The following is a 19,794-nucleotide window of genomic DNA, read 5'->3' on the forward strand; positions in this document are numbered from 1 at the left end:
GTGGAAAATGAGTAGTTATGCTTGTTTGGATAAAGGAAGCATTCATACCATACCCGCGTCCCTGTAGCTCAAACAGCCAAGGTTGGTGGAAAATGAGTAGTTATGCTTGTTTGGATAAAGGAAGCATTCATACCATACCCGCGTCTGGACACCGCCATCGGGCTCATGTTCGCTCTCCTTCCTATATTCTTCAACAAAATCTAATTAGATTCTTAGTTCTACTTTCAATTCAAAAGAGAAAGAAAAACTAAAAAAAAAAAAAAGAATTCTTGCTGTCAGATATTTAAATGAAAATATTGTTCCAATTATCCATGAATTCCCATAGAGTGAAATTCAATTGGCTGAATGATTTTAAAAAAAAAAAAAAATCTATGGTTTCTGCACTTTCAAGTCAAGATGTGCGACATGAAGTCACTTCTACACCACTCTAAAATGACTCGTAGAAGCTCTTTCAAGTAAGATTTGTTTTATGCGTAATGATTTGTAATTCAACTCGTCTGGTAACTCAAAAACTCAACTGAACCGTAGATTTTTTTTCCTCAAGATACACAACTGCTCATGTTTTATTGTTGAAAAAAAATCTGCAGTTATTCCACCCGTCACGTTAGTGAGTTTTTAAGTTATCGTCTTAGGTTGAATAACAAAATCAGCGCTCTTGTTTTATATGCACCAATCATGCTCAGTGCACCCTTTTTTTCATCCCACCTAAAGTATGTCTTGTCTGGGGGTGGCTGTTAGCACAAATGGTGGGTACAAATTGACGGTGTGCGTGCAATAATGTAAAAAACGACTCTCCAACCAAAATATGCCACGTAGACACCGTTCCAAGGGCCACCTTACTTGATACTGATTCTTCAATTAAACGATCTACGAAGGCGTATTTTAGCATTCCCGCGGAAAAAAAATGCTAGACAAATGCACAAATGAGTCAAGGATGTCGATTGTCAAATAAAACCCTCGAAAGTTGAAACCAGTCGGAGGTGCGTATGTTAGCGAAAAACCTAGAATAGAAAGGCGAGAAGAAGAAGATGAGATTAATCTTGCTTTTGCCACTCTTGTCCTTGCTCTTCCATGGCGTCGTTGAATCTCGGATGCATCAACAGATGAAACTTGGCAGCAAATACTTGACACAGCAAGAACTCTGGTTTAATCAGACGCTCGACCACTTTTCCCCAATTGTAATTCTATTAATTCTCTTAAATTTCTCGTTTTTGTCAAACAAATGAAACTTAATTAAACAAAATAGCCCAACTGGAAGAATTGTCGCTGTTTGCTATCATGAATGCGCAATTGTGCTTTTGTTAGGTTTAACTATCCAATTTGCAACTTTACTCACGTAATTTCTTACAAAATTACGCAAATTCAAGATCAAAACCGTTAATTTTATTTATTGGTTGTGCTAATATTTACTTTGATTGAACTGGAACTTCCAGGATCATCGTCAATTTGGGCAGCGTTACTATGAATTTCTCGATCACTTTCGATTACCCGATGGACCCATATTTTTGACAATATGTGGTGAATCTTCATGTGATGGAATTCCCAATGATTATATCGGTGTAAGTCCTAATTTTCTAACTATTATTGCATTTTCTCGTATGGAAAGTTTTCAAGTGGAAGATTTTCTTGATGCTTTATACTCGTGTACTCGTGATAGTTCAATGCAGTTTAATTTTGTATGTCCCCTTTAACAGACCCACCCAATGAGATTGCTGAAACTAGTCGATGATTCGTTCCACAACTTCAAGTTATTATTATATTCCCCAAAACTAGTAGTTTTAGGTAAGCAATTATTTCTCCTATGAAGATTATTTTCAGAACTTGTGATGTCAAACAGGTTTTGGCGAAGAAATTCAGTGCTGCTTTGGTTTCTCTTGAGCATCGCTACTATGGGAAGAGTTCGCCTTTTAAGTCATTGAAAACAGAAAATCTGAAATATCTTTCCTCTAAGCAAGCTCTTTTCGATTTGGCTATTTTCCGTCAGTATTATCAGGTGATTTATTACTTAGTCTGTTATAATGTGATGTTGCATTTGGAATATCTGACATCGACTCACACTGTCACACACATGCTAAGTAGGAAGGAAAGTCGTCGAATGCATTTTACCTTTCCTATGTTCATGTACAAGATCCTTCGGTCAAAGTATGTTGGTTTTTTTAGAAGTTTATAGCTTATCGGTAGTACTTCGCTGATTTATCTTTTACTAAAGTTTGTTCCCTTAGCTTTGAATTTTGGGAGGCACCCTGCAAATTTTGATGGCCTAACTTGAAATTCTGCTCTTTAGAATCGTTTTCCAAGAGTTTAGTGTTCATATCTGCTGGCTGCTCTTGAATGGCTAATTTGATGTCCTTTTATTGGCTAAAAGAGGTTTTACTAGCTAATATTATATAAATATAATAGTAGGCCTCTTATTTTTACTATATACTGTATAAAACTAACTCATTTTCATTTATATTAAAAGGTAAGAATGAATATACATGTATCAATTTGTTGTTGGCTGACCATCTTTATTTTCTACCCAACTTCTTTAAGCTTCTACTGATGTTCAAGCCTATGGTGAAATTAAAGACTATCCAAAGTTAGGATACTTATGTATTTGCGACTTGCGGGAAACGAAAGACTTTGACGTTTCATATTCTCATGGATATGCTTGAATTTTGTGATACATCTTTTAAACCAATACTTCCTACTTGATTATTGGAATGCATAAGAACACTTTCTTTGGTGGCCTCCTTCAGTTGATCTTAAATCTGTTGCTTTGGACCTCCATCATTATTAGTTTATACTTCAAATATAGAGGTGAAGCATGAAAATTTTATTACAAGGAATGAGAAGTTTAAGGAAACTAATGAAGGTTGCCCTCGCCACCATCAAAATAATTGTATCTGCTTCTCATCTTAAAATACTGCCTCTCTTTTCATCTTATTTAACGCTCTTAATCTGTCATTGAGTCTAATTAGTCATAGTTAATTGTTCCACAGGAATCCTTGAATGCAAAGCTTAACCGATCAAATGTTGAGAATCCCTGGTTTGTTTTTGGTGTTTCTTACTCTGGAGCACTTAGTGCGTGGTTTCGTCTAAAATTCCCACATTTAACATGTGGAAGCCTTGCTAGTTCTGCAGTTGTTCTTGCTGTCTACAACTTCACTGAATTTGACAAGCAGGTGATTAAGGATAACAATTCATGGCAATCCACTTGTAGGGCGATTGGTCTTGTTAACCGTGGAGCCAAATTTCGTATGCTTAGCTTCAGTTTTAATATTTGATTGATCCTTATGGTTGCACTTGGGGAAAATCACCCTTTACGTATCTACCTCTTATAAAGTTTCTGTTTGATCGTCTGATGGCAGGTTGGAGAGTCTGCTGGTCCTGAGTGTAAAGCCACGTTACAAGAAATTACCAAACTTGTTGAATCCGAACTTGTATCAGATGGAAAAGCAGTAAAGGCTTTGTTCGGTGCAGCTGAGGTACCGATCTTCTGTTCTTGTATAGGTTGATTTTGATAAATCCATGAAAACACGGGTTGAAAGGTGATTAGAGATACCCTCTGGTTGGTATTGGTTTTCTGCCCATCATAATACATGATGATGCTATTTTGCTTGTAATTCTTCTTGGTTGATTGAACTACTTTTCTATTTGATCAGGATAAACTGTCTCTCAGTTTCTGGTTGTTTTGATATTCCTATGATGAATTTTACAGCTATTTTTCATTGACCTAGCTTCTCCCAAGAAGAAGAGAGGTGACGGTATCGCTCAATTTGGAGGGATGATAACCATTAAAAATCTCTCCCCCTTAAATAGACTTTTTTAATTTTTAATTTTTATTTTTAATTTTTTTTTTTTTTGGGGGGGGGGGGTTGTGTTAGGATTCGAACAGCTAGGATTAAGCCAAATGGCAATAAAGCAATGGCAGTGGAACCTTTCCAAAAACTCCATTAAACTTTACACTTCCAGAATTTTCCTAGGGACCTATGTAGGAAGCCCCTACTCAACAAACTGCCCATGGTATTGATTTCCTGCCATAATACATAAAGATGCTATTTAGCTGCGAAAAGGATCCTATGGGTTATAATCCTATTTGGAGTGCATTGGGGCTTATCGAAGAGAGGAACTATCGCATTTTTGAAGGGCGAGAGCAGTCAATTCAAGAAATTATCATTTCTATTATGGGTTTCCTTTTCTTTTGGAGCTAAGTCTTCAAAGAGTTTAAGGGGGTGTTTTTTGAAGAGTTTCTATTTAAATGGCAGAGGATATGCAATATCATTGAGTTGTAGCCTGTTCTGTGGATTGTATGATATCTATTGTTAGGTTTTTTTCTTCTTCTTTGTGGTTTTGCTCCCCTCTCTTCCATCTTAATAGAATTTGTACTAAAAAAAAAAACAAAAAAATATTATATGTGTTTTTGGTTTACTTCACTACTTCCTTACCACGTAGTCAAGGTAAACGTCTTTCAGTTTCTGGCTGTTTTGATGTTTCCACAATGACTTCTACAACTATTGCTAATGAGTGCTGGCTTTAGTGACATTTTCCTGTTTGTGGGATTTTTTATATTGTCGGAATTCTTTTCGTAGTCCAACTAAAAAGAAATTGCAAGTTCATAAAAAGCAAAATGTAGTGCAAATAACCTTCACAATGACCTTGTTTTATTCTAATGGTTTTTCCCCTTAAGCATGATCCACTTCTTGATTAACTGGTGTTCTTTCCTCTTTTATGTATGTCCTTATCATTTGGAGTATCGTCACTCATGCACACCATGGGAAAATTCTCCTGGGTAGTAATTTGTGGGATTGTTCCTCATGATCTTGTGGTGAATATAGTGTCTTGGTTCCTTCATAATTTAAGGGGATCTTGAGGCAGCTAGCTAAGCAACCAGAGTTTCCATTTCTCTACACCTCTTGCAAAGTCAATGGAGGATTACCTGTTAGGCTGGATGCATCAACTTTTGGGTTGAGTAGCCATCAAGGATGGTTTATTATATGTGGTTTCCCCAGTTTGATTTTTTTCAAGCACTTTCCTTATCTTCCTTTTTTTTTTGTGTGTGTGTGGGGGTGGTATACACATTCTATGTATGCTATCTCATATTTATGGGTTTTTTTTTTTTTCCGTTTGAAGTTATCTGCTCAAATTCTCATTGTGCATCTGTATCCTTCATGTGTGTTTGCAGCTTAAGAATGATGGTGATTTCCTGTACTTTCTGGCTGATGCTGCAGTTGTAGCGGTATGCATGATCTATCAATGAAAGTCGTTTATGTATGTTTTCCAATCTTTAAACAAAAGATCAATATGTTTTCACTGTTTGCAGTTCCAATATGGGAATCCAGATAGACTTTGTTCTCCTCTTGTTGAAGCAAAGAAAACTGGAAACAATTTACTGGTATGCTCCTCTTTCGAGCCACTTAGTTGCCTTCTATTAGCACCTATATCAAAGGCCATGAGGAAGTGAACAGTTTCCCAATTAAGTTTTATACCTTGTTCTGTGTTGGTCTAAATCATCGACAAAATTATCATCAAGATTTTTGTTATGGTGTTATTAGATTTGATGTGGTTGGGTTATGTAATGAAGTGCAACGAGTCTTTGTTGGTGTCAGTTGTGGATTGAAAACCCAAGCTGCACTTGGAACCTAGTTAAGGATACTTCCATAACCGTGTGCCCCATCCATCACACATTGACTTATGCCGACTCTAAAATTGCTGTTTTTTTTTTTTATTCCAAAAAATATATATTTTTCATTGCATTTATATTAATATATTATGGTCATCATCTCAATGGCTTATTCAATTATTTGGGTCAACAACTTGTATCTATTCTGGCATTCAGTTCTATCTAGATTTATATCCTTTTTGGGGGAATGCGTCTTTGGATATTCTCTTACTAACTCCACACCATTTCTCTCTTCCTGTAGTCCTATTAGAGATTTGCAATGCCTTAAAGCACTTGTTGTCATTAGTCTTTGTTATACGTCCAAACCATGTGCTCATTTCTGCTTGGTCTTTCCTATTCTGTTTATCTATTTCGCTGTCCTCATCTCTGCATCACTCATTCTATGAACATGTTGATTCTTGATTGCTACGTTCTACTTGATTATGCATGGCTGGTCTTCGTGTTGTTTTGTAAAATTACCTTTCATTTTAATGGTATGCAGTATGCACCAATCACAAAATACTCTAGAAGCACTTCTTCACTTTAGCCACCCTCGTATCTAAGATATCCTTCCATAACTCTACCTTTATAATTATTCCTCTAGTTTATCTACTAAACTACATTATCACAAAAACATACTCTGATGGATCTTCCCTTAAGTGCAATCCTGCTGTAATTTATCTACCAAGCTACATTATCACAAAAACATACTTTGATCGATCTTCCCTTAAGTGCAAACCTGCTGTAATTGAGAACCCTTTTTGTTTTTTTCTGAGCACTGTAGTTGAGAACTCACTATGTAGTACAATCGTAAAGGTTGGTGATGGGCTATGATATACAAGATGCAAACCTGAATATGTGTGCACCATTTCTCAGTTGATTATTTAGTTTTTTTTTTTTCTGAAATTTGTGGTGTATATATGACTCTGATGAATAATCTTTGGTGCAGGATGCATATGCCAGCTATGTGAAAGATTATTACTTGGGGAGTTTTGGTTCTGACGTTCAAACATATGATCAACAACATTTAAAGAGCACTACTCTCAGCAAAGACAGTGGTGGTCGGTTATGGTGGTTCCAAGTTTGTACTGAGGTTGCTTATTTCCAGGTTGCACCCTCAAATGATAGCATCCGCTCTTTAATGGTTGACACAAGGCATGTTTATCAAATTTTATCTGCTTTTCCATTAGGTGGATATTGTGGATTTTTATATCTATTTCTAATAGATAAACAATCCATTAAATATAGTATTTAGTTTTGCTACTCTTACAAATCTGATATGCATATTTCGTAGATACCATTTGGACCTCTGCAAGAATGTTTTTGGAGAAGGCATCTATCCTGATGTGGATGCGACAAATATATACTATGGAGGCACAAATATCGCTGGTCAACACTGTATCCCTTTAGTGTTTCTGATTCTAGATATTTCTCTTCTCTTGCAAACTACATGGAAGTCATTGGCCCACATTTTAGCCTCTTTGTCTCTTTTAGATTATCGTCTTCTTTTTTCCCCCCATATTCAAGAGAATTTTCAGGTTCTTGTGTGTTCAGGACCTTATTCTGAAATACTGAATCTCAAAGGTCAACGTAAGGCACCTTTTTTTTTTCATTTTCAACACTCACCACAAGAATAAGAAATACATCTAGGACAGTCATCACCCACAGACCCAGTATATTGGACTGAATAAGGTGAGATATGACAATTTCTGTAATTGGTATCACACATGTATGGATGTTACAACTATGTGGAACAAAAATCTAAAGTTCACCTTGATGGTTTGATAAAGCATCAAGCACATAGTACTAAATTTTGGTAAGAGTGTTTATTTCAGCCAGCTTGGATATAGAAATATTTGATCAGTGTGGAAATTATCACAATTTTCATGCAACTTATGTAAATTTTGGGGAAATGACGAAAATATTAAGGAAATTTTCATTGAAACTATAAGAAATGATAAACTGAACATTAAAATACAGTCATAAGTCATTAAAATCCAATTAACAACCATATGGACCGTGGAAATAAAGAACAACAACGTTCACTACAAGTTGGTGCAAGTATTTGAGAGCCTGACAATGAAAAACAGTTGTGTGCTACATGGAATTGAGTATAATAATGTTATAGAACTGTTGGTCAGGTAATTACTAGGTGAAGGCAAGATTTGTGTACTATATTAATTGTAGTTAAAATAAGATGATAATTGATACAGATACTACCAATGAAATATTATTGTGTAAGTTTTTATTAGTGAATTTTATTATAACATGTAATTTACAAGTCCTTTCTACGAGAAAATTTTAATTTCTGTTACTATTCTACATTTTGGTCAATTTTTTAGATTTTTTCAGCAAAGGATAGTTCGGTTGAATTTTTGTGTTAATAAGTATTTCTACCGAAATCTTGCATTTTCATACCTAAATTTTTGTTGTTGTTGAAATTCATTGTTCATTGAAATATTGCGCATATTGAATAGCGATTTTCACCAAAATATACGCAAAAGAAACCATCCGTCAAATTAAATGTTGATCCTTGTGGAAATGAAAATATTTTTGGAAATAAATCAAAATTAATACTATGAGTATTAATATTGTTTTATTTTTCTCACGTGAAGTAGTGTTATTTTGCTGTGCTCTTCTTTCTGCAATGCATTGCCAGCATCAGTTAGTGAGTGGCTTAGTCTTATAATTCAGATTGGACCAGATGCTTGATTGAATTGGTTGATTCAGGATCTGGACCCGTGTGTCATCTTCTTGCACCCCTCCCCACCCCCCTCCCAACCCACCCACCCACCCACCCACACACACTCACACATTGAAGCTATTGGCTTCCATTGTATTAACCCTGAAAAGCCCCTGTTTGACTGCTTCTAGTGTTATCTCGTTGGTGAGAGGAGAAAGCTCAGGTTTAGGGGCATAAGGTTTGATTTAAAAAAAAAAAAAAAAATACAACATTGAAATTTATAAACAAAAAATTAAACGGAAAATAACTTTTTTGGATAAATCTGGGTCAATTTGCTGGACCAACCAGATCGACTCACCACTTTGCTTAGTCAACCTCTTGGTTTGTTTTCAGAACTATGGTGAGTCCTAAAGTATTGGAAGTGCAGTTTGTCTTGTCTCATTATTAAAAGCCTTGTTAATGCAATGGGTAAAGTTAAGATTTGCGTGGATCTTATCAATCACTGTGGTATGTGTTGAAAATTGACCTTTCTAATGCATCCTGTTGAGATTCTTGTTTGTGAGATATGATTTTTATTTGATGTCACTATTATTATATTTCCACAAATATGAAGGGTTGGAATGGAATATTTTCAGCAGAATTGCTCTTGTGAAAGTAGTGCATATCATGGTTATGAAGAAGTTCATACCTTGGATAGTAACTGTATCCATGGTTGAAGTGCTTTTATGGACTTACTTTACGATTAAATGCACAGGTACGAAGATAATTTTCGCAAATGGTTCGCAGGACCCCTGGCGCCATGCATCCAAGCAGACTTCATCTCCAGATAGTAAGTTCTTAAATACTTTGAGAGCTGCTATTGGCACCCTAACTCGTACTTATTACACCCCAATTAAAGATTAAAACACACTCTTCAAACATTACAAAGGTTTGGCTCATATTATGATCTCATCATTACAAAACATTCTAATACTCGTTTAAACAATTTCAGTTGTTTACAATTATGATTAGGCTCATATAAAATCCAAAACCCAAAAACTAGAAATCTAGCAATAAAAAAAAAAAAAAACCAAGAGAGGTTCCATTGGTATCCCAACTTCTACTTATTCTCAACCATTCACTTATTTTCTTTATTTTTTATTGGGGTGTAATAATTAAAATTTGGGGGTGATGCCTAGTGATGCAGAGAACCACGTGTTGCCTTCATCTCATACCATCCATCAGCCTGCTTTTGTGTCAAGCCATTCTGTTTAATGATAGGCCATAGCCCCAAAATCACAATGATCTCACTCTAGAACCTGCCAATGTAGACCAATATAGAAATAGAATCCCTTCTTCATTGTGCTTGTGACAGGCATTACTAGAAATGCTATTTTAGTGAAGTTAGCACTGCATTCTTTAACTTGGCCAAGTGTTAATTGAATACCCTTTTTATTATATTACTGTTGCTTACATTATTTATTCCCCTGAAATTGTTCTTGTACCTTTACAAGCAAATAGTGCTTAGTGTTGTTCAGAATCACAAATCAACTACAAATAGAGAGCTGGAAGGATTAAAATAAATCATGGAAACCTTGTAATTGCATAACTACGTTCTGTACAATCTATGAAGCCCGGATACTTCAATATGCCCAGCAAACTCATATAACATTTACCAATACTAGATACCGCATGAATACTTCCATGCCATAATTCTCATTTCATATTGCACTATTAGTTATTTTTAAACTCCTTACAATGTGCATGTTTATCTAGTAAAAAAATGTGTAAATAGTATATTGAACAAGTCTCACCATAGAAACTACTCCATATTATGAATATTGCTGCATTTGGTATGTAAACATACACACAAAAAGGGGGGAAAAAAATTATACTTGCCTAAGAAAAGCTAAAAATAAAGCTGGTGTCTCGAATTAGGTAAAAAAATACCTGTCCATATCCGTGTCCTGGATTTTTTAGAACGAGAAACTGTATTGCTGTTTCTTTTGCGGATATTTGCATCTTAGGGTACAAACTTACACGAATGACTTCTGTCTTTGTATGCTACTACTTCTATTTGGCCATCCAAAATTTTTCTGGATACAAGTTCACTGTCAAGTTTCTTATTGTTGTTACTAAGACTTGACTTTATCCTGAAACTTTCCAGTGCCGTCCTACCTCATCTCGTGCCATAATTGTGGCCATGGAACTGATGTGAGAGGGTGTCCCCAATCTCCTTTATCCCCTGAAGGTATAATATTTATCTCATTATGTTATTTCTATCTGTGGCCTCAATGGGATTTCTTTTTAATATTCTGAGAAGTTTGGAATTGAGACTATCTAAATTGGGATGTCTAAAGTCCTAGTATGATCTATCTATCAAGGACATGCACATGCAAGGGTGTGTGGGTTCACTATCAGAAGACATTCAATATGACGCATTATTCTTTTATGCTGGGCAAAATGTAACATTCGTTTGGATGATTGAATATATATATATATATATATGGTGGCAGAAACAATCCACCTACTGCATTGTTACATTTCACCTATGAAAAGATGATTGAATATATATATATATATATATATATATGGGAAATGTTCAGCAACGAACATTTTGGCAAAACATTTATCAAAATATGGGTTAGAGGTTTTGGAATGGGCTGATTTTTGGTGAGGATGATCTCTACGGTGAGGAGATCATCATCACCAAAAATCAGCCCATTCCAAAACTTCTAACCCCATCAAAAATAGTTTACAAAAAATGGACGGTCCACAATTTTTCAACTTGTAAACATGGGGCTAGAAGTTTTGGAATGGGCTGATTTTTGGTGAGGATGATCTCCTCACCGAAGAGATCATCCTCACCAAAAATCAGCCCAATCCAAAACCTTTAACCCATGTTTTGAAAAATGTTTTGCCAAAATATTTGTTGCTGAAAGGGACCCATATATATATATATATGGTGGCAGAAACAATCCACATACTGCATTGTTACATTTCACCTATGAAAATATGGTTCTGTATAACGAGTAGTCGTTCCATTGAACATTATAAATTTTGTGCAGATAGCTCCCCTTGTCGCTTATTAGTCACTTGTTGTAAATAGTTGATAAAATCATATTTATAAATTGTGATTTTTGTAGGCAATGCTGAAAAGTGCAGCTCTCCTGATGCAGTGCAGAAAGTGAGGCAGAAAATTATAGAACACATTGATTTGTGGCTCTCTCAGTGCCAAACCACTGGTAGGAATTATATCTGACAGATTTATGAGGCATAACATGAAGCTGGTTCTTAACTAATCCTGATATCCATTTGTTACTCTCTCAGCAGATAGGTAATTGCTCATCTATGAACAATATGACCTCTATTTTTGATCTTTTTTTTTTCTCTTGTACACTGAAGTGAATGTATATTATGATGCAATGGTGTAGTGGGCCTGAAGTGCTCGGTATGATGAATAGGACTTACTTACCCTTATGACGTTGTGATCTTTTCTTTTTCTTTTTCTCGTTTTGTTACAATATGTACCGGAGAGCATAATTGAACTCGTTGCGTCCTTGCCAAAGTGAGCTAGGGAGCCACCCAGATATAAAACGGAAAACAAAACAGAGAAAAAAGATCAACAAATTGCAAGCATCACAAAGTGAATCCCATCTAAACATAAAGTCCTTAAAAAGAACTCCTTTTGAGAATTGAGTTTATAGGCTCTTAAGCAATTTCAGTACTAAAATTGCTTGGGCCTGTGAGTCGCAAAAAATGATATAATTAACTTATTGCATGTTCTGCAGTTGAAATTTCTGATCTTTTTTATGAGTAAAATTTCTGATTTTTTTTTTAACAAGAGAGGCTTGAAAGAAACTCGAAAACTTTGAAACAACATTAAATATTAGGAAACCAAATCAAGCATTTGAACTGTGAAATTTATTAAAGGGTTAATATCACTCCTTTTGATATTTATAAAAAATTTATACTTATAAAAAAAAAATATTAGTGAAAGTAAACTGATAAGGTTGTGAAGGCTTATGTAATACAAAGTTTGTTGATGGAATAACTGCATAATTCAAAGTTGTTAAACGATGCCATTATCCTAATATGCCTTTATTAAATGGCAGACACGGTCATGTTTCTGAAGCCAACCCAAAAATAGTAAAAGTCCTAATATAGTGGATCAAACCGATTTCAGTCTTGCAGATCATGATGGGTCAGATCCTTTGAACTACACAATCTGAAGACTAAACTGAGGTTCACTCCATTAGCAACCAAACATGAACAAGTACTGGATGCAACTATCAGCAAGCAACTACAATAAAAACAAGCGAAGTTGAAGCTATTTCAAGTGTGCAAATTACTGAGCTAAAGCATGATAGTATATGATACTACACACTAAGTAATCTCACCGGCAAGAAACTTATTTAAGTAGCTAAAAATTACAAAGTAATCAACAAAAATAGTCTCCATGGTGATGAGCATAACACAGAGAGCATTCCTTTGGTGCTTCGTTCATCTTCATCTGTAGATTCGGTATGGCAGCTTAGTAAGTGTAGCCCTTGACAAACATTCCTTGTTTTGATTCCTCGGACTCTCCCTCTCCGGTGTATTTCCCAAGTTGAGCAAGAGAGTTGGCTTTTGCACGAATAAGCAAGGCCTCCTGAGCCTCCTTCACGTTTTCGGGCCTTCCTCCCCATTTCTTCAGGCAAGTGTTTTGAAGGGCTCTTGCGTATGAGAACGATACGTGCCATGGGTTGGGAGCTTGGTTCATCGCGTTCAAGTTCTGCGTAGCTTCTATTTCGGATTGCCCTCCAGACAAAAACTGTTCCGCAAAATAAATAACAAATTAGCAAATTGAGTACATAATCTTTTTTCTTTTTTTTCACATAGAATGAATGAGAGACGAATTTGTTGAAGTTACCATGATTCCAGGGACAGATGGGGGGATTCTTCGGTGGAGGAGTTTGAGGGTGTAATCAGCTACTTTTTCAGCTGTCGCCCTCTCCTTGCATTCGGCTCCAGGAGTAACCATGCTGGGCTTGAGGAGGATACCTTCAAACATGACATTGTTCTCTGCAAGGTAGAAGAAAACCTCGGCCCACACCTTCTGGGCCACCTCGAAGGTTCTATCAATCCCATGTTCACCATCAAGCAAGATCTCTGGCTCCACAATTGGGACCAAGCCGTTGTCCTAAAGATCAAACACCAAATTATTTCAATCAATAAACATGATGGGGTTGAAAAATTAGTAGTTATTTTTAATTTTCTTACTTGAGAAATTGCAGCATAGCGAGCAAGACCCCAGGCTGCTTCCTTCACTGCCAGTTCCGATGGGCCATTGGGAATGCTCACAACTGTGCGCCTGGTTCATCAAAAGCAATTTAAATTACATATAGAAGAAAGTAGAGTTCGATGTTTGTATCTCACAAGTTGTTTTGAGAAGTATTGTACCATTTGGCAAAACGAGCTCCTTGTTGGTAGTAAGCGGCTGTGCGTGAGGCGAGGCCATCGAGACCTTGGCACCACGACTCGTCATTGGAACCCACCAAGGGCACTAAACCCTATTCCATTCAACCAACCCAAGTATTAGTAGACATACTCTTACATAGATGATAAGTGATAAAATTTGAAGAATTCAAAGAGTTGATCAATGCAAAGCTATGTGAAGGCTGTCTTACCTTGTCGACCTTGATTCCAGGGACAATTTTTTGCTTGACAAGTACGTCAACAATCTTCTCACCATCGACAGTGGACTGGTAGAGTGTCTCCTCGAAGAGGATTGCACCGGAGATATAGTTTCCTAGGCCAGGAGCAGACACTAGGAGTGTTCGATATGCTTGGCGGTTGGCCTCAGTGTTCTCAAGCCCAATAGAGGCAAGACGCTTCCCACACGTCGCGTTTGACTCATCCATGGCCAAGATTCCACGCCCGGGAGATGCAATTATTTTCTACCCATTCAACAATTTTAGTATAAGAAAGAGTGCTAAGTAGTCTCAGTTTAATGTGAGGACTTGAAAGAACATATTATTGATTCTAAGGTCCAAAGAATTGAAATAATGGAATTTAACTACAATTCGTACCGCAGTCTTGACAAGCTCATCGGCGTATGAACCAGCTCTGATGGTGAGAGCCGAGGGTGCAATTGGGTTGCATCGAACAACAGAGGTCGATGGCTGGCGAAGGGCCTGACCCTTAACCCACTCAGACTTGTTGACAATGGGAGATGACTTCATGAGAGATGCTGAGGCCATTTTTCAAGTGAGGTTGAATTGCAATAGCTCTCCTCTTATCTCTCTAACAAGCTCTCTCAGCCTCTCTTTAGCACCCAATCTTGCTCTCTTCACTGTATTTATAATTCTATTTGGTATCACTCACAAAGATGTCACGTTTGAGGCTGAAAAACATTCATGAATGAATGAATGCCACATGGATGATAACTTCTTGATTTGGCAGGTTGTAGACATGGTTCATATGGAGACTGGGTTTTGTTAAATTTGTAAAACCAGAAAAAATGGGATAAAATAAAATAAAATTCTGATTTTTCTTTTTTTCGATGTCACTTGGTAGAAATAGACAAATAAAAGAAACAGCATCTTTGAGTCCAAATTGTAGTATTTTGGAATTATCCCAGCTTAAATGAAATGTGTGGTTGTGATCTTTCTCTATTTTTTCATCTATTATTATTAACCAATGGTGTTGGTTAAAGAACAAGATTTGATGAGATTGTGATTGCCTCGTCGACGGTGGAGAATTCACCACCTACAGGTCCACAGGAGCAATTTGCCACTGTAACATCACATTGCGCCACTCCTCAACTCCATAGACCAACTGTTGCACAGATCTTTCATTCCTAATACTGGTAAGTAATGTGACAAGTGTGTACCATAGGTTTCCAATAAGATGGCTGAGAGGCCAAATCCCTGATTATTGATGGGCTGCCTCTTAGAAGAGAGTGAGACACGATCTTAACCATCTGATCAAGAGCTACATTAGGTGGGGTAATCAGTACAAAATTTTCAGACCAATGGTTGGTTTGGCTAACCTCATGGAGAGTTTCGGGATGATCAAAATATGGGGCCTGGTCACAACATATTTACTGAAAATGATGAATATTATTCAAATAACTTCAAAGAATACATTAGCTTTGCCACCAAACAAATTGCAGTGGTGGCAATCAAAACAGTTAATATTCAGACTTGAAAGAGCAATGGGAATGACCAACCACCATCACTCCCAATGTTACTCAAATCCACCAAAAATTCATTAATTATACCTATTGTAACCAAAATTCCGTAGTGCACCTCATCGATGATAGTTATAAAACCCTAATTTGATGCTGTGACGAAGAATCAAAAAATGCAATTTCAGTTGATTAATCCTTAAAATTCCCCAGACTCAGTGATCTTCAGAAATCCAACAAACCCATCTTGGTAGGTCATCCAAAACAAAAATCCATCGATCACCTCTGTTGTAGGCCACAGTAAAACCCATCCTTAGACCACCTCAAAATTTGTTTTTTATTCCCCTCAAATCACTCTGCTCACCAGTAATTGCCACAAGAACATTCACCATCCTTAAAATGGTGAAACCGCCTCCCATCTCTCACAATAATCTCTCTTTCAACTACTTTCGACATGAACTTGAACGCAGTGTGACAATCCCCACAGATCCTCAGGTTCTTGAGAACTCTAATTGTGGCTCCACGAGGCAACCTTAGCAGCCCATAACCAACTGCGAGCCTCTCGCTGTGAGTAGATAATGCATGCTCTTTATGCTCAGACCCCACATCATGCAACACAAACTTGGTGTCGGGAATGTACCCCAACTTCCTCATCTTAACTCCCAATTCCTCAAGAAAATCATACACTACTTGAACCTCGGGATGCACCATATCATCCACCAAGAACACATGAACCTTGTTGGCTACTTCAATCCAACTGCAACCAGGCTCCTTCTTCACCCCTCGATCCCTCATCACCTTCCGCACTTTGGCCACATCATCCCACCGACCCACGGCTGCGTACATGTTTGACAACAAGACATAGGTCCCATCATGCTGTGGCATAAGCTCAAAGAGCCGTTCCGCAGCTCGAATCCCTAGGTCCATATTGCCATGAATTCGACAACCAGCAAGAAGTGCTTCCCATACAGGTGTACCAGGTTCAAAAGGCATTCTTTCGATCAAATCTTTTGCTTCAGAGATTTTCCCAGCTCGACACAACAAATCGATCAAACGGGCATAATGATCTTCATCAGGGCTTATACCGTAAACACGATCCATTGACTCGAAATACCGACAACCTTCTTTTATTAAACCCGCATGGCTACAAGCAGAGAGAACTGTAAGGAAAGTGATTCGGTCAGGTAATATGTCTTCCTTTAACATCTGGTCAAAGAACTGGAGTGCTTGAGCTCCGTGTCCATGCTGGCCAAAAGCCGCGATCATGGCGTTCCATGACACGGAGTCCACATAAGGCATTGAAAGGAACATTTGATGGGCTGCCTCCACAACCCCGCATCTTGCATACATTGTCACCAATGCATTCCCTGCGGAGAGACTCGATTCAAACCCAAAGCGTATAAGCTGTGCATGGAGTTGTCGCCCATGCTCCAATGCTCCAAGTCCAGCACAAGCAATGATTGCACCCGTAAATGCGTAATCACAAGGTTCGAGGACTTCCGTTCGCATTCGATTAAACAACTTCAACCCTTCTTCTCCAAACCTGTTTTGTGCAAATCCTGAAATCATCACCGTCCATGTCAAAAGATTCTTCTCCGGCATCTCGTCAAACAATCTTTTCCCATCATCGATACACCCCAAATTGACATATCCCGATAAGATAGCATTCCATGAAACAACATCTCTCTCTATCATCCTATCAAAAATTTGACGTGCTTGATCTACTTCACCGCATTTTGAGTACAATGTGACCAACGCATTGTTAACGGGCAATGGAAATTTGTATGAGGAGTTCCAATACGAACGAAGAATATAACCATGCACTTGCTTTCCATGTTGGAACAATCCCGAATTTGCACAAGCACTAAGAACACTCGTGTAAGTGAACTCATCGAGCTGAATTCTCTCCAAATACATCCTTCGAAACATTTCTAATGCCTCTACAAAGCACCCATAGTGCACGTAACCGGAAATCATCGCATTCCATGCAACCTCCAGCTTGTTGTCCTTCATCCCATCAAAAAGCCGACGTGCGGAATCAATATCACCATTCCTAACATACCCCGTGATCATCGTCGTCCATGACAACTCATCTCTGCACGGCATTTCATCAAATATTCTCCTAGCACGTCCCATCAATGATGACGATGATGACGAACACTTCACATAAAGAGATACAAGTGCATTCAACACGGAAACAACTGACTCCACTCCCGACTTCACCATGGCGCAATGTAGTTGCTCACATTGCTTTCCCTCAACAGCTATAAGCGCCAAAGCACTAAGAACACTACTAAACGTGAAGGCATCAGGTTGGAAACGGTCCCGCCTCACCTCATTGAAAAGCTTAACGGCGTTATAACCGTCACCATTATGCGAATACCCAGTAATCATGGCGTTATAAGAAACGGTGTCTCGGACACTTAACGGCGTTCTGTCAAATATATCTCGTGCATGCTTTGGCTTTCCTGCCTCGGAGTACGCAGCGATGAGGGTCGTCGTTGCGACGATTTCTGGTTGGGGAATTGCATCGAACAGGTGGCGGGCGTAGACGAGGTCATGAGATTTACAGTATATATGGATCAGACGGTTGAGGATGTGGCCACGTGGCTTGAATCCGGAGGTGATCATGTGGGCGTGGACGGTACGCGCGAGTGAGTAGGAAATAACGCTGTGAGGGCAACATAGTTGGAGTTGAGCTGCGTAATGGTTGGCGATTGTACGGATGTCGGTTTGACGAATGAGTTGGATGAGAGGAGAGGATGCAATGGCAGCATTCGTCATGAGTGAGATTATCTGTTATCATGGTTTTTTTTAAACGGTTGAGTTTTGTTTGATGGAGATTGTACGGTCAGAGATGAACTGAGATCTGTAGAAGATTGGTTACATACAAGGAAGAGAAGAAACATCTATTCAAGTAACGAAGTCTGCCTCTTTGGGGACGACGGTCGTGCTGGAGGGAAAATATTTAAAAATAAATTAAAAAAAAGGGACTTAATTCTTATTGAGGAGCTTTGATTGTTGATAATTTGGTTCCATGATGATAATATAAGAAAGCTTCCATTGGCACTCCAACTTTTACTTATGAATCGTGATAAAATGATTTACTAACACATACGCAGTTGATGTGGCAAGTGTGTAGACCATAGATCTTTTTCTTTGGGATATTCAAGGAAAAAGATCTACGGTTTTATGCACTTGCCATGTCAATCATGTACAAACCGTGAATGTGTCAGTGCCTCATTTTATCATAAGTCTTTACTTATGACATCCCAATTAAAAATAAAGAATATAAGTACCCGTGAAGAGATATTTTTCAAAATGTGTGCTTATGACAAATTTTGGTTCTGGTACACTTTTCTTTTTTATTTCTAAAACATGTGTTTTTTAGTGAATCTGTCACTTTTATAATCAATGAATTTATTGATAAAATACCAACGAGATTCCAAGTAACGACGAGTTTGTTGGTATTTTATCAATGAATTCGTTGATTATAAAAATGACGAATTCACGAAAAAATTGTATTTTGAAAATTAAAATGAATAGTGTGTTGAAATCGGAATTTCACCATATTCAACGTATGAAATGGGAACTCCCCCATGAATGAATGGTTGATAATAAGTAAAAGTCAGAGTGAAAATATAACCTCTCTTATTTTTTGTTAAATTTTTATTTTTTAGTTTTAAGATTTTATATGAACCTAATTTAATTGTAAACAACTTTAGAAATTGTTTGAATGAGTGTTTTATTACTAAGATTAACTCAAGCCAAACCTATGTGATGTTTGAAGAGCATGTTTTAATCTTTAATTGGGGGTGTGATAAGTAATTTAAAATATTGGTGTGTAACAAGTAAAAGTTGGGGTGTTAACAACAGCTCTTTATTATAATATGCCTTGATTCATGCCATGTTTGTCTTTAGATTGAAGGGATCCACATTAATTTGACCAATCATGGCCCCTAGGGTTCCTTAAATTCACAATTATCTTTTTCTTTTTCGAATGCTGTTGAGTTGAGCAGTTTTGGACCATTGTTAAGGGTGTGAGGGATCTTGACCACCGATCCATGATTCATCAAATTTCTCATCAGTTGGAAAGAGAGAGGTGACTCCTGTGATGTGAGATCTAATATAGGTCCAAATTTCTCTCTTTTCATTCGTGAGATCAAAGCGATTATGATTTCTCTCTTCTCAACGATTCGAACAACTTTTCCATTAATTTGTTTGATACATAAATTATTGAAGAATTTATTATTACAACTTTATAGTATGTGAGTATGAGAGAATCTTACTCTTTGGAGCACAAAATATATATATATATTT

At 37.4% G+C, this 19,794-nt stretch overlaps 3 protein-coding genes across 4 annotated transcripts; 1 reads left to right on the forward strand and 2 right to left on the reverse strand.

Moving 5' to 3' along the window:
* The first annotated feature begins 880 nt into the window (after nt 1-880).
* Nucleotides 881-11,783, forward strand: LOC147408839 (putative serine protease EDA2). 2 transcript variants are annotated; one of them, XM_086422599.1, is made up of 12 exons: nt 882-1,178; nt 1,434-1,559; nt 1,838-1,993; nt 2,982-3,164; nt 3,351-3,467; nt 5,165-5,218; nt 5,303-5,374; nt 6,591-6,796; nt 6,936-7,030; nt 9,079-9,153; nt 10,471-10,554; nt 11,450-11,783. In XM_086422599.1, exons 1-12 carry the CDS (start codon nt 1,029-1,031, stop codon nt 11,563-11,565), a joined length of 1,434 nt encoding a protein of 477 aa, XP_086278725.1. In that variant the 5' UTR covers nt 882-1,028; the 3' UTR covers nt 11,566-11,783. The 2 variants fall into 2 exon arrangements, 1 of the variants encoding a protein (XP_086278725.1); XR_015171759.1 differs by lacking the exon at nt 6,936-7,030 and having other exon boundaries at nt 881-1,178.
* Nucleotides 11,784-12,627: 844 nt separating this feature from the next.
* LOC147408840 (fructose-bisphosphate aldolase 1, chloroplastic-like) lies at nt 12,628-14,624 on the reverse strand. The gene is made up of 6 exons (XM_086422615.1): nt 14,375-14,624; nt 13,973-14,242; nt 13,746-13,855; nt 13,566-13,656; nt 13,216-13,485; nt 12,628-13,116 (listed from the first exon to the last, which is right to left on the reverse strand). The coding sequence occupies exons 1-6, from the start codon at nt 14,543-14,545 to the stop codon at nt 12,838-12,840; spliced, it is 1,191 nt and encodes a 396-aa protein (XP_086278741.1). The 5' UTR covers nt 14,546-14,624; the 3' UTR covers nt 12,628-12,837.
* Nucleotides 14,625-15,646: 1,022 nt separating this feature from the next.
* LOC147408841 (Pentatricopeptide repeat (PPR) superfamily protein) lies at nt 15,647-18,511 on the reverse strand. Its single transcript, XM_086422586.1, has one exon. The coding sequence runs from the start codon at nt 18,256-18,258 to the stop codon at nt 15,835-15,837; it is 2,424 nt and encodes an 807-aa protein (XP_086278712.1). The 5' UTR covers nt 18,259-18,511; the 3' UTR covers nt 15,647-15,834.
* Between the last annotated feature and the right edge of the window lie 1,283 nt (nt 18,512-19,794).

Source organism: Akebia trifoliata, chromosome 2 (genome assembly GCF_017979445.1).
Source record: "Akebia trifoliata isolate Shusen 1 chromosome 2, ASM1797944v1, whole genome shotgun sequence".
Classification (NCBI taxonomy): domain Eukaryota; kingdom Viridiplantae; phylum Streptophyta; class Magnoliopsida; order Ranunculales; family Lardizabalaceae; genus Akebia; species Akebia trifoliata.